This window comes from Antechinus flavipes, chromosome 5 (assembly GCF_016432865.1).
Source record: "Antechinus flavipes isolate AdamAnt ecotype Samford, QLD, Australia chromosome 5, AdamAnt_v2, whole genome shotgun sequence".
NCBI classification, from domain to species: Eukaryota; Metazoa; Chordata; class Mammalia; order Dasyuromorphia; family Dasyuridae; genus Antechinus; species Antechinus flavipes.
This window is the reverse complement of record NC_067402.1, coordinates 157,271,728-157,286,620: the sequence shown is the minus strand read 5'-3', so window position 1 is coordinate 157,286,620 and position 14,893 is coordinate 157,271,728. Positions and strand designations below refer to the sequence as shown.

At 31.5% G+C, this 14,893-nt stretch overlaps 1 protein-coding gene across 2 annotated transcripts in view; it reads left to right on the top strand.

Annotated features, from left to right (window-relative positions):
* The window catches only part of SEMA3D (semaphorin 3D), a 227,111-nt gene that overhangs the window by 136,030 nt on the left and 76,188 nt on the right, over nucleotides 1-14,893 (top strand). For both annotated transcript variants that reach the window (XM_052000439.1, XM_052000438.1), the window contains 2 exons: nucleotides 3,543-3,636; nucleotides 7,008-7,136. In XM_052000439.1, coding sequence (XP_051856399.1) covers nucleotides 3,543-3,636; nucleotides 7,008-7,136 — 223 coding nt within the window. The remainder of the gene's footprint in view (nucleotides 1-3,542; nucleotides 3,637-7,007; nucleotides 7,137-14,893) is intronic.

Here is a 14,893-nt window from a genome sequence, read left to right as displayed (position 1 = left end):
AATTCTCTCAATTCTGTAAATATAAAATTATTTTTCTTAAAAGAGGAATAACTATATCAAGATAGTAATCTTTGCAAAGTCATGTTAATGAACATCAATGAAATGAAAGTGTTAATTAATAATAACCCATCAAAAAGAATTTTTAAATTCCTTTTTAGGGATTATTTATCCTGACTCATGCAAGTTTTTCACATCATTCCCTGCCTTGCTAAAGTATAGACACTAAATGCAGTTATTTTCCATTATTTCCTAATCCAGGACCAATCTAGTACCCTACATATAGTTGGTACCTAATAAATGTATTACTAAGTTATCAAACTTATTCATAGATCTTATGACATGTTTGTAGATGTTCCATGAAGAACATCTGTCTGGACAGATAGTATTTATTCCTTTCCACATATTGTGTGTCCCACTTCTTTCTGGTTAGCTCATGCTGTCTTTGTTATGAAACTGCTTCAAGATCATGGGGCTGTGCTGATTTTGCTTTCTTATTTTTCTTGGAAAGTGGAATTTAAGACGATGCTTCTTCCCAAGCATTCAAAAGCTGCCAATGTTGTGTTATCTGAGGCCACTGTTGTAAAAATAGACGTTTGAGCCAAAACAACTGACTTTAAAGCGCATACTGTTTTTATAATAGTGAAAATACTCCAACAGGACATTTTTGCCTCATGCATCTCCAACACCATGAAGAAGCTGCTTGCCTTGGATTTGTTCACTACAGTGTCAGGGATGACATGAAACTTTCAAAAAGGATTGTTTACACAACTTGGATGGATTAGATACCTAGAAGAAAATAACATCACAACCAAGAATGCTTGTAATAATTGCGAAAAACATTTTCTTTATGAAAACAAAGAAGTACTCTGTGTGATAGACACTTACTAAATGTTGGATGATATTCCCACTATTATATTCCCTACTTTTTGGGGAACATTGTAGCTCTGAAAAGAAGCATGATCTAAAGAGCTTTCTTTCCCAGTCCTCCTAGCTCCTAGTACCACTCATTTTCAGACTATTTTCCATCTACTTTGTGTATATATGTGTGTGTGTGTGTGTGTGTGTGTATCTATATATGTATTCACACACACACACACACACACACACACACACACACACACACACACACATATATATATATATATGTCATATTCCTAGTTATTAGTTTGGAATCTCTTCCATTGAATGTTATCTTCCTTAAGGGCAGATACTATTTTTGCCTTTCCTCCCATTCTCATTTTTAAGCATAGAGTCTGACATATTGCATGCTGACTAATCACTGCCTGACTGATTGAATTCGGAGTATCCTTAGACAACTCTCCAAGATTAAACATTACAGAAGAGTTGCTGATCTCTATCCAAGAAGGATATTTCCACATTGGAAATTTCTTATATCAATGAATTCAGGAATTGGATCTTTTTTCAAAATTACTAATGATCTTTTAATTGCCAAATAATTTAATGTCCTTTTCTCAATATTCACTTTTACTGACTTTTCTGCAACCTTTGACACTGCCAGTTATTCTCTTCTTGAAGAAATTCTTCCCCAAATTCTTGTGATAGTGTTCTCTTCTCCTTCTCTTTCTATCCTTCTAAATCTCTTTTACTGGCTCTTCATCTGGGTATTTTATGCTAATTATGGTTATCCCCCAAGGTTCTATTTTGGACTTTTTTCTACTTTTTAAAGTTCTTTTACTGGGTGATTTCATCAGCTCCCAGAGATTCACTTATCATCTTTATGCAGATGATTCTCATTTCTATTTATCAAGTCCTGACCTCTCTACACACATCTATTCTTCCATCAACAAGTGCCTATTGAATGTCTTAATAGTTTCTCCAGAAACATCTTAAATTCAACAAGTCCAAAGCTGAACTCATTATCTATTTTCCAAAACCCATCACTTTTCTTGACTTTCTTACTATCATTGAAAACCTATCATCTTCCTAGTCATGTATGTTTTCAGCCTAGGTATTATCCCCAATTTCTCATTCTGTTGCCCACCATTCATCCTCATCCAATCAGTTGTCAAGTCATGTTGCTTCAATTCTACCTTTCAAACATCTCTAGCACATGATCCTTTTTCTCCTCTGACACTGCTTTCACTCTTATACCAGCTTTTATCACCTGATGCCTAGATTATTGCAATAGTCTGCTGGTTGTTCTCCCTGACTCCAGTCTCTCCTCACTCCAGACTATCCTTCACTTAGCTATGAAATATGTTTTATTTTTCCTCGCCTCCTATTTAATAAACTCCAGCTGCTCCTTATTGCTTTCTAGATCAAATATAAAATCTTCCATTTCCTATCCTCCTTCAATTCTTATTTAAAGTCCTATCTTCTAAAAGATCCTTATCTTAAGTCCTTTAATACTAGATAGCATTTCTGTGAAATCACCTCCAATTTATTCTGTAATATCTTGCTTGTACAAATTGTTTGCACGTTAGTTCCTTGAGGGCAGGGAATATTTTTGCTTTGTCTTCCTAGCATTTAGCACAAAATTTGGCACATAGAAATGACTTAATTAATGCTTGCTGACTGACTGACTTATCCTTTGCCCTTACAAAACGATAATATTTCTACTTATAATTAGAAAATACATTTGCTATCCTTTTGACATTTCAAATGCAGGTGAACCATGGTACTTACAATCAGTAAACCTTCTAGCAGCTAAGTTTTGAAGGAACATAGAGATTCAGAAATGAGAAAAGAGTATGTCCTGGACACAGAAGACAGGCCATATAAAGTGGAGTACAGGGAACTCCAAATAGACTAATTGGGTTGGAATATAGCTATATGGAGATTAATGTGAAATAAATCTGCTAAAAAAAAATCTAGATTCAGAGGTTTTAAAAGCTAAGGCAAGATATCTGTTTATCACATAATAGGAATTTAAATCATTTTTTGAGTGAATGGGTCCAGAAGATCTCCAAGCTTGCTGTTGATTCTGGCATTCCATACGGCACATAGATTTAAAGATAAATTCAGTGTGGAATGAAGTGGAACTTACTTTATTTTAATCTTACTGACCTAGTTGGTGGGAAAATCCAGTGGCAAGAAAACTTCTCATAACTTAGAATACCTCCCCCTTAGATGTAATGGACTTAACAACTCTTGTTCCTTCTGGTGAGATGGAGAACCACCAGGCCTTTTCACTTTCTCTGACCCAATGCCCTGCACATCTTAGTCAATATCATTTGATCATTTTAGAATACCTGAGGACCTCTGAGTCTTAACTTTTAGCATGTAGCTATACCCATAGTACTTTTGAGCCTTTCTATTTGCCTTATCCCTGGCTAAACTGTTTAAAAAAATATATTATTTCCCCTAAAATGTGAACTCCTTGTTTATATTTTTATCTGTTTTCTTGCTTTTTCAGTTTGTATACCTAGAATTTAGTACAGACTTGGTAAACAATAGACACTTAATAAATGCTTTTTTCATTCATTTATTCAGTCTTGAGCCAGAGTTAGAATGTCGTTCTTATTTCCTAGAATCTTGTTTAGTTTTGACATCATCTTTATATTAACATGTCTTATATACAGGAAATCATGTTTAAACTGGATACACATAATTTGGAATCTGGCCGACTGAAATGTCCTTTTGATCCTCAGCAGCCTTTTGCTTCAGTAATGACAGGTAAGGTCAAGTATAGGTCTATCTCCTTGTGGACCATTTATGATTCCTGAAGATAAATAAATATATATGTAGACACATACATATATATTTACAAGAGAAATCATATTCTACTATTGATTTACATGTATATATCTCAGAAGTACTTTATATTAATTTTCATTAGAATTTCTAGTACTACTCTTAAAATCTCTAGTTGTAACTTTTGTGTAATAGAAAATCATTTAGAGAAGATTTTTTTTAGCGTTTTTAATTGAAATGTGCTTCATTAGCATAAGAAGGTCTTTGTAAAGAATTTGATCTACCAAGGAAGATCACCATCCTACTTTTAATTTGTCATCTTTAGAGAGTTTCTAGGGGGTGCTGAGAGATTAATCAACTTATCCAGGCTTTCAAAGCTGACATTTAGTCAGAGTTATAACCTAGGTCTTCCTAACTTCCAGTCCAGCTCTCTATCTACTCTGCCATACACTTTTATTTAGAGAAATTTTTAAAAAGACTAAAAATATTGACTTGCTTCAGTGAGGATCAAGTTGAGATTAGACAACACAAAAATTGGTAGTAGGTCTAGTCAAAATAGGTGCTTAGCTTCTAGCTAAACTAACCTGAACATAGTTCAGCTTCTAGCATCCTTCAATAGGAAGCATGGAGAGAATAGGTAGTGGAAAGTAGTATGAGATTTGCATTCAACAAGACATGATTCTTGGTTTAGAGGACAATGTACACTTGGACTGTTGTCTATACCTTCAACAAAGGTAATAAAAAGTTGGAATGATTTTTTTGGGAGAACAGTAAAGGTTGGTAGGCCTGGATATTATAGTCAAAATGAGGAATAGGAAGAGATCAATAGAAAGGTAGGAAGTTCTGGTGAGATAGAAGAATTTCAGAGATCTTTATCATTGAGTGATACTTATAAATGATAGAAAAAAATATATATATAAACATTTCTTTTCTTTTAATCAAAGGGTTACACATTTAATCATGAAATATAAAAGCTGCATACATTTCTTACATTTTCATAACATTGTGGAGCTAAAGGAAAATTTAATGGCCATCCCATCCAAGAAATGAGAAAACTGAGGCTTTGAAATGTTAAATTGACTAGCCAATAAGCAACAAGCATCAGAATCAGAATTTAAATCCTGGTTTTTCTTGACCCTAAGTCTAGATCTTTAGCTTCCATGTTAAAACATTCATGACTTTCTCTCTCTCTCTCTCTCTCTCTCTTTCTTCCCTTTTCTTCCCTCCCCTCTCTTTTCTTTCTGTCTCTCTCCTTTTCCTTCTCCATCTCCTTCCCTCTGTCCCTGTTCCTCTTTCCCTCCTTCTTTCCCTTCCTCTACCCCTCTCTCATATACAATCACACATATTATGTAATATTTGAAACCATAAATAATTAAAGCCAAATAAGTAAATTTTAAAACACAGTAAGATTAGTATTTAGATTTCTATTTGAAATTCTATTTGAAATACCATAAAGATTTTCATCTTTAATATCTAAGACATCTACTCTAATCTAGTTTCTTAATATTTTGTCATACCCTTCTATGAAACTAATAATTTCTGGTGTTTTAGATAGTCCATCCTTCAAAATGTAATAATAGCAAGAGCTATATGTGGTCTAATACCTGGAGCTAAAAAATGCTAATGTCATTCCTGGATTTTAGAAGCTATAAGAGTCTCCTTGCAATATTTTAATTTTTAACTTTAGGTACTGTTCATTTAACTTGTTGATCATGTGTATACATGAACATAAGATAATAGTGAAACAATCTGGCATTTTCATATTCAGTAAAGCGGCAGGAAAGTGAAACTTTGAAATGTTAGTGCATATGTATGTGTGTGTGAGTTATAAAAAATATGACTCATATTTACTCATTCTATTAAAAAAATAAATGATAAAATACATAAGATTAATCATTTATGATTCTCAGACAGATGGGCTAGTAAAACATTATATTAAGGGTTGTGGTGATTTTCTCTCCTCTGGTTAGTTATTATAAGCCATTTTAATGAATAGAAAGATTATTTTTAAGAGAGGTTTGATTGGGATTTTATCTCTTCCTAATTATAACTTCCTTTTATTGTAAAGAATATAACACTTTACAATTTACAAAGTATTTTCACACAGGATTTCTTTGGGAGGATTTAAGTTGCATTAACCATGTTATTTAGTTTGATTCTTTTCAACAAATATTTATTAAAAGTCTAGTATGTGAAAGGATCCCTGTAAAATTATTTCATTTAATTTAGTACATTCCTAACAAAAATATATAGTTGTATGTTTGCACTGAAATATACCTAAATTGGCTTCACTTATAAAATGTTTCTGTAGTTGTTTAGAACCTAATTCATGTTCTTCTAGATATATTTAGCAACAATATTTAGGCCATTGCCCTGTAGGTCATATGATTTTAAAGTTTATTTTGATGAGGATTAATTGAATGAAAGCTAAGAATGTCTGCTGCATTTTTTGTGCAGTGATAAAGCCAGTGCTGTTGTTTTAATCTGAAGGATTAAGGATTATAGTTTAGTAATAATACGAAACTTTTTAAGGCTGCTGTCAAATATAAGTCCATATATTTTATGTTATTTGTTCTTCATTCTTTCCCATTCAACAGTGAACATTCTGGGCTTACTGAATTCAACATCAAGAATGAATTTTCTCTTTACAAATTTATTCTTAAAATTAAGAGAGAGATGTGTATATTTTTGAGTCTTGGTTTGTTGATGCCTTTGGAAACTTTATCATCTTGTAAAAGAAATTTCCTCAAAGCAGTATTTCTGTGTAACAATACCCATGGAAAATCTTTGCATTGTTCTGTCAGTTTTCTACTTTACAAGATGAAGTTTGGAATGTAGTAATGGCACCATCCTTGTCCTTTTTCAAAATTCTTGTACATCAAAGCTGTTAGAGAAATAATTGAGCGCAAGGAATGTGGCATGTTTATAATTATGAAAGAATGACGATAGTGCTGAAAGATTCCTTTCAACAGAGGTTAGGTAAAGATGGGCTGTGGTCATTGATATTCTATCAGTTAAAAAATTGTTAATTATACAATCCATTTCTCCTTAAGGCATAACTTTTCAAAATGTTCCATTGTTGCCATGGAGAGGAGACATAATGTCTGAGACATAAATTTTGGCAATTAAGAATTTAGAGTTATTAATTCAGAAGCACTTGGATTTTTTCTTTCATATTAGATAGCCTACAGAATTTGTTACTTTTTCTGAATTATTCAGCATTAGAACCTAAGATTTATTAAGGTTCATATTATAATATTATATAACCTAAATCTTTGAAACTATGAAACTGATTTAATTTAAAATCTTTGACATTTTTTCTAATGATCTCACTAATTTTTTCTCCCTCCTAGATGAATACTTATATGCTGGAACAGCTTCAGACTTCCTTGGCAAAGACACAGCATTTACACGTTCACTTGGCCCTACTCATGATCATCATTACATCAGAACTGACATTTCAGAGCACTACTGGCTCCATGGTTAGTACTTTCCTTAAATGTGAATATTTTGCCTTTGTTTTTAAAAACATAAGAAACTTGACTCATGTGTGTTGAGAAAATCCATTTGGAGAGGAAATAATAAATATTAGGTGATTCAAAACTGAACTTGATGAAATATTAGACATTTTTCTGTTGTGAATAATATGGTTTTGACATAGACAAAAATAGATATCAGAAATACTATACTTAGCTTATGATGACCTACCATACTATTTAAGATTTTCTGGATTCCGGTCTTGTTTATATGTAATACTTTTCCTATCATTTGTGTCTCTGTGTGATAATAAGAACCTCCATTTTAAGTCTATATTTATTTTATTATCAATTTGTTATATTACTTATTTGTTTAGACTTAGCCATACTACTTAGACATTTCAATGTGAGAAACCATCTTTAGCCAGTACAAGAAATGTTTAAAGATGAGGAAATTGTTTTAACATAACCCCAAATAAACTGAATCTTATAATAGTTTTCCAAATATCTGTTGAAGTAATTAAAAGACAGATTTATTTCCCTGTATAACAAGCTACATTGCTGGGCAAAAATCATTGAAGTATTTGAAAAATATATCTGGTGCATATGTATAGGAACTCTCAGATAGTTAAGTTTTGTCCACTTGCAGAAAAGAAAAAAAAAAGGTTCCAAAGAAAGCTAATTTTCATAAAATTGATCAATTCTGTGGGTCTTCTTAAGAGGATAAAAGGAGGGGACTTAAATCTATCTTTTTTTTTTCATTAAACTGTCTCAAAATTTGAATCTATTTTCTTGTAGCTTTTCAATTAAAGCCACCTCTTAAAAATCAGTCTCAGACTCTAAAACTTAGTTGTTTATCTAAAACTAGAACTACTATTTGAATTGAGGGTAGTCCATATCTACAAGTTAAATTTTGTGTACCACACATTAAAAGGAATATTTTTAATTGAGTGGCAAGGTTGGTAGTGGATTTATAAATCATTTCATGTGAGGAATGGCTGAATTTGTATTTATATAGCATTTTATAGCTTATCAAAAAGTTTACTTACAATAATCCATTGATTTATTTTGCATGTATGAATATTTGACACATAAGGAAAAATATAAATAAAGTAACTTTCACAGGTTTCCACAAATAATAGTATCCACTATTATCAGAAAACAGTCATCTTTAAGTTTTCCAATTTATCACCAAGTTTTGCCAGTACTTACTTCAAAATATCCCTTAAATTCTTTCTTTTCTCTTACTGATGCTTTTATCACTAAGTTCTCATCATCTCATTCTGTACTCCTGTTTTATTCTTCTAACTGCTAGTCCTTTCTCTCTTCAATTTACAATATATCCATTCACTAGATTCATCTTCCTAAAACATTATTTCCATCATGTCATTCCATTGCTCAGTAACCATAATAAAATATTAATAAATTATCTTACATTTCTGTAAAATTTTACAATACTTTATATTTCCTATAAGATCTTAGGTATACTGTTAAAAACCAATAAAGATCATAGAAAAGATGAGGAAAGGAATCTTGGATGATGGGAAAAACTGTTCAACTCTTTGTTTCCAATTTTTCTTTGAATGGGAAAATTTCTGAACAATAAGCTTTATAGAGAATTCAAAGCCTATTAAATAGGGAGACAGTTGGAGAGAATCTAGAAACTTTAGGTTACCAAAGCCAGATATGTCACATGCCATACTCCTGAAAAATTTGGCTAAAACAACAATGGTATGTGATTGTACCATTACTCTGCATTGATATTTTGAAACTCATGGAAGTGTTAAAGAACTAGTGAAAGTCAAACATTCTCTCCACCCATCTAAGAAATGAAAAGAACAGAGTCTGAAAAATAGAGACCAGGTAGATTTCAATCGTGTTAAAACTTCACATCTAGATAAGGAAGAATCAGTATGACTGCAAGGTTTAGGTTATATGAAATTAACTTCATTTATTTATTATTATTTATTTTTATTTAGTGTTATTGGAGTGGTAAATTGGAGGTTATTTAAAATATAGTTTACCTAGATGTTAACAGAGTATTTTTTGTGATCATACAGTAGAGATATGGCTATGTAATGATTCAGTTATATAACTTTGTAAGTGGTTGAAACATTGGGCCCCAAGAAGAAAGATGTTAGCTCTCATTCTGAGAAGAGGTTATCAGTGGAATATGTCATAGGATTTTGGTTGGATCTGTGCTATTTTTTCAGTGATTTGCATAAAATTGCATAAAGTAGTATGAATAATGTACTTGCATAATTTGTAGATGACAAAAAGCTAGAGGCTAGAAATTTTGACTGAATCTAATAAGCTAAATTTTAATAAGGATAATGTCTTACAGGAGGGTTCAGAAATGAAAGACATAGATATAGGGTTGAGGGACCATAGCTAGATAAGTTTATATGGCAAAAAATTTAGATATTTTGATTGATAAGTTTAATATTATTAAATTTGGCACCAAAAAAACTAATCTGATCTCATTATGCCCCTTTTTTTGAAGCATACTATATGGAACCAAAAAAGTATTAGTCATTCTATACGATGCCTTGGTCTGACTACATGTAGAATATGTATATTTGGAGTGCTAGATTTTAGGAAATATATTAATAAAACTTGCTGCTCATGCCAGATGAAGAATGGCTAAAAAAAATAGAAATGTTTAGCGTAAATGAAAAAAGATTTATATGGGAGACATAATTTCCTTCAAGTATTAGAAAAACCATTTTATTGAAAAAAGATTTTACATCCCATTTGACCTTAGAGGGTAAAATAGAAGCAATGTGTATAAAATGTAGTGAATCCTATTTGGACTTGATAAAAAGGGGGAGAGGGATTCCTAATAATTACAGATACAATTATGTAATATATTGTAAAGGAAACTGGAAGTCATCAAGCAAAGTTTGATTTGATCACATGTTGGGTATACTTTTATGGGAATTCAAACGAGCATTAATTTTAAGTTGGAAAATATCTTATAGCTCATCTAGACCAACATTCTTCACTTTACAGATGAAAAAACTGAGGCTTAGAGAAATGTCTCCCCTTGTGGAGACTGTATGGTCACACAGGTAGTAACTAGTGTAGCTGGAATTAGAACTTTTGATTCTTTATCCAATATATGATACTATAATGTATTGTCTTTTTAAAATATCTTTGATATTATGATTTGATATTATGATATTATGATCTCTTGGAGGAGATTACTTTTACTTTATAAATAGTCCTTGAATATTTTTATAAAAGTACTTTTGTGACAAGAACTTTCTTTTCTGAGTCTTTAGTATCTATGGGTATAGTACCTATGAGAAAAGATGCCAGGTTACCTATTTACATCTGGTGCTTACATAATTATTGGAAACATTGTTATTCCCATGGCTCTCGGACTTTGAGGAGAGATGATGGTCCAATTGGTTGTGGTGGTGGATTGGCCTGCCTGGCATATGCTGTCTCCTGTCCCTTGTTCAGGGTGCTTTGCTTCAATTATGTTGGCATATTTGCCCTGTATGTGGCACTTAGTAGTTGGTGGGAATGGCTGATTCCTTCTAGATAGGAAATCCTTCCCAAGATGACTGTTAAGAGGACTATGCTGGAATCAAGAATGTGTGGTCTAGCCTGGTGGGTTTCCATGCCTTCTATACTTATATGTATGTTGGAGACATTTAATCAGCACTTGATGGTACTGATGAGAAATTTGGGTCTTCTCTGCACAACGATTCTCCTCTGAATAGTGGCACTAGGAGCTTGTCTGAAGGCAGGTTTGTTGGTTTCTGCTTAACTCAGAATTATTTTCTTGATTTGCATAATGAACTTTCTAGCAAATTAGAGTTTAAATAAACATTTACTTGATTTTTCTGTAAAGAAAACCATTAGTCACAAAGAATTTTGAGATCTTTATATTTTTCTGGTGTCACATAATAAAATAACTATTTGATTAGTTATGAATATTATGAGAATTACCAAAATTCATATTTGTGGATTGAGTAGTTATATTTTCTCATAATTTAACAATAAACATATGAGCAATTTTCCAACTTTTTATCCATATGGTAAGATATTCCTCTAAGAACTCATATTTTTTTATTTATCTGAAGAGTATCTTTATTGACTCTTTTGACAAGTTTAATTATAATCCATAGTGTATAGTTGACAATATAATATTACAATTATACACAATTTAATTATATATGATTTTATAATTAGAAATTAAACTTTGACTTGATCATATTAATAAATTGCTAAGAGAAATTTTAAATTTAGAAAAGTTTTTAATATTCTTTGCAAAATGAGGGAGGAACGATAACTTGGAAATTTCACAATTTGTTATTTCAATTATTCATTATTGCAATGGTTCACATCTTTTATTAGAATATCACTACTATTAAATTCTTTAGACCCAAGCATTATGAGCTGAACAAATGCATATAAAGAAGAATCGAAAATGAACACTGTGATGATGAGTTATCCAACTGAACAAGTTGTTTATCAGTATATAATGATGATTTTTTTTCCCACAAATAAAACACTATCAATAGCATAAATAAGAAAAAAAATTGTTTGCTGTTGGGAATATATTTTACAGCAGCTATATTTTTCAACATCTTCATGTAAAAACGCACTCTGATTAAGACTTTTAATTTTTAATTTTGCTTTCTATGCCAATGTTTAAAAATATTTGTACATTTTTAAAAAATTTGCAGCTGACACTTCTAATGAATTTTTATTTATATGGATGGTATTTGAAGAGTTATTTTGTGTACTGACAATAAAATATGCAATGTAATTAAAATTATAAATGAACTTGTAAATTCCTAAATGCAGATTTCAAAATATCAGTATATTTTAAAATTGATTTTTGAATAATATTAATAACTTTCTTTACTCTTAAGGTTACACATGTCTTAACTATTTTGTCTTTTGGGATTTATAAATGTAATATGTTGTGAATAAGAAATGCCTTTTCTATTAACATCTACATATAGCAAGTTGCAGAAGCTAAAGTTTCAATCAATAAATTCACAGTTGCAATTAGAATAATTACTTAAAAGAAATCCTTTAAAACTATTGCTAATCCATTTTCAAGAAATGTGAATTCTATTATCTTTGGTGAAACTAATCTACCCTTTTAAATATCTCACCAGGAGATATTTTCCTTTTAGATGGTCTAAATTTAATATGTTCTGTTTAATACTATTTATCATGGTCATGACCTCAGTGTCCATGGTAATCTTAAATAGCTTTTATTCTTTTCATGATTAGAATAGGAGGAGGGGATAACTAATCAACAGTCAGTTCAAATACTCTCTTAATCAATGCTTGTTCAATTGAATTCACCCACTTGTTTTCTAATTCTTTTTTTCTTAATTTCTATGACTTTATTAAGAGATCTTTCATGTCATAGGGGAAAATGGTGGACAATGAAATTTTCCATTCAAAAAAGTGAAAAGAATTTAGAAATATACTGTCCATTTGACTATTATAATAATTACTATTATATATTGGAAGGAGTCATTGTTTATCTTTATGAAAGAATGACAAAATTAACTAAGATGACAAAAGTTTCCAAAGACATCAACAGACCAAGACTCAAAAATATACATATTTCTCTCAATGTTAAGAGTGAACCTCTAAAGAAAAAAATATCATTCATTCAGCAATTTGTTATGCTTCAACTATATGAAAAGACCAGTTGGCAGGTATTGTGAGGTTACAAAGATATTTAGTATCCATTTGGCTTTTCTAGTAATGGCAGGCACATTTCTATAAAAGGTAGTGTTACTGGTTTTTAGGTCTTTTTCTAAACTTAAATCATGGTAAACTCTCCAAGAATATTGTTTCATCCTTGTCATCATAGAAATTGTAAAATATTTTAAATACGGTGTCATAAATTACAAAATAAGCTAAAAATTTGATGTGATAGGTTTTTACCTAACAAGAACATTTGGGGAAAAAATGAAGCCTATAAATGTATAAAGATTTCTCACTGAGTTTTGAACATAAGGAGATATCTATTTTTCTTTCTTTCTGGTGATAACTTTTAACTCTTCATTTTCAGCATTTGGAAATAGTTTTATTTTGGGTTTTTCTACAGAGGGCTGGATGTGATTTTTTTGTTGTTGTTATTTACAAATTTCTTCTCCAGTAGAAAGAATACAATAGAATATCTGATGAAATTCTCACTGGAGGAACCTAAAAGTAGTCATTTGCCTGACAATTGCATGTAAAAGCATTCATTAAAAATGATTAGATGATAAAAGATTCCATTATTTTTTAAATTCAAAGTAAATTCTAGATTTAGGGGGTATTAAAAAAAAGTAAACAGTTTTAATTCCTATCCCTGAGAATCAAATCAAAAAAATTGAGGGCAGGAATGGATAAGTTCTGATGTAAGGGAGTTTGTTTTACATAGGTACAAATGAAAAATTTAAAATACTTGATATATCAGTGGCTGTGTAATATATGTGATATTCATGATGTGCTATTTGACTTTTTGATTATTTAGATAAAAGCATAGATGACAAGTTTATATATAAAGATGACACAAATCTGAAAGGGATATCTAACACACTGAATAATGACATGTGGACAAATCTTGATGTGTTAGAACACTGAACTGAATCACCTGAGATCAAATTTAATAGAAGAAGAGAAGGGAATAAATATTTAGCACTTAGCATATGCCTTGCAGTATAGTAACTACTTTTTACAAATATTATCTCAATTTCTTCTTATATTAAGCTGGGACCTATCTATTATTTTCATTCACATTTCATGATTGAGGAAACCATGGGAAACATAAGTTAAATATTTTGTCCAAGTTTACATTTGAACTCAGGTCTTCCTGATGCCAGGCTTAGCGTCTATTCATTGCATGAATAGCTTGGTGCTTGGAAGCCAAATGGAAAAGTCTTATAATTTTTATCAGATTATAAAGCCTTTTCTTTAATCTCTTTCCATTGGTAAAATCTTATTAGCTTCTGATGTTGAACCATTATCAGTATCAAGGATTTTTGTGGCATGGACTTTTTTTTTCCTAGTTCATCAGCAGCTATGGTTACAAGCAAAATCTACACATGGTGGTCTGACTTGTGTAGCAAATACTGCCTTTTATCTCTTACTCATAGTGTCTTGTAAATTTAGCTAAACTATCTTGCCTGTCCGATGGGTGACACTTAGTTGGCAATTGTTAGAGATAGCTGGCTCCTTCTCAGAAAGAGTTTCTTATCAGATGATGATCATGAGTGCTAAGCTGGAATCAGAAATGGTTGTCAGTAGTGGAGGGATGCTGCCATGCATCTCCCATACCTATCTTTGTTGGAGACAACTGGTCAGCAGTTTTTGCTAGTGGTGATAAAGAAGCTGGACTTCCATTTGGATTTTGGATTTCTCCTCCAAATGATAGTAATGGGACCTGTTTTTGAAACAGTCCTGAGGAGATAGGGGACACTGCTATTCCCAAGACTTTGGGTTCAAGGTTCTGGACTACTCCCATCATGAGCTGAGAGGAGATGGTGGCTAAGATAGTAGTGGTGATTCACTTACTGGCCTTATGCTTCCTTCTGTCTCTCCAGAGTACCTTGTCTAGGAAGATGAAAACTAAGAAAAGACTCTTGTATCTGACAATCAAGAAATTTTTGCTGATCTTTGAAAAATCAGTTTAAGTCGAGTATTATAAAACTTAAATTGCACAGGAACAAATAGAGGCAGCTAAATGGCATAGTAGATAAAGTACCAGCCCTGAAGTCAGGAGGACCTGGATTCAA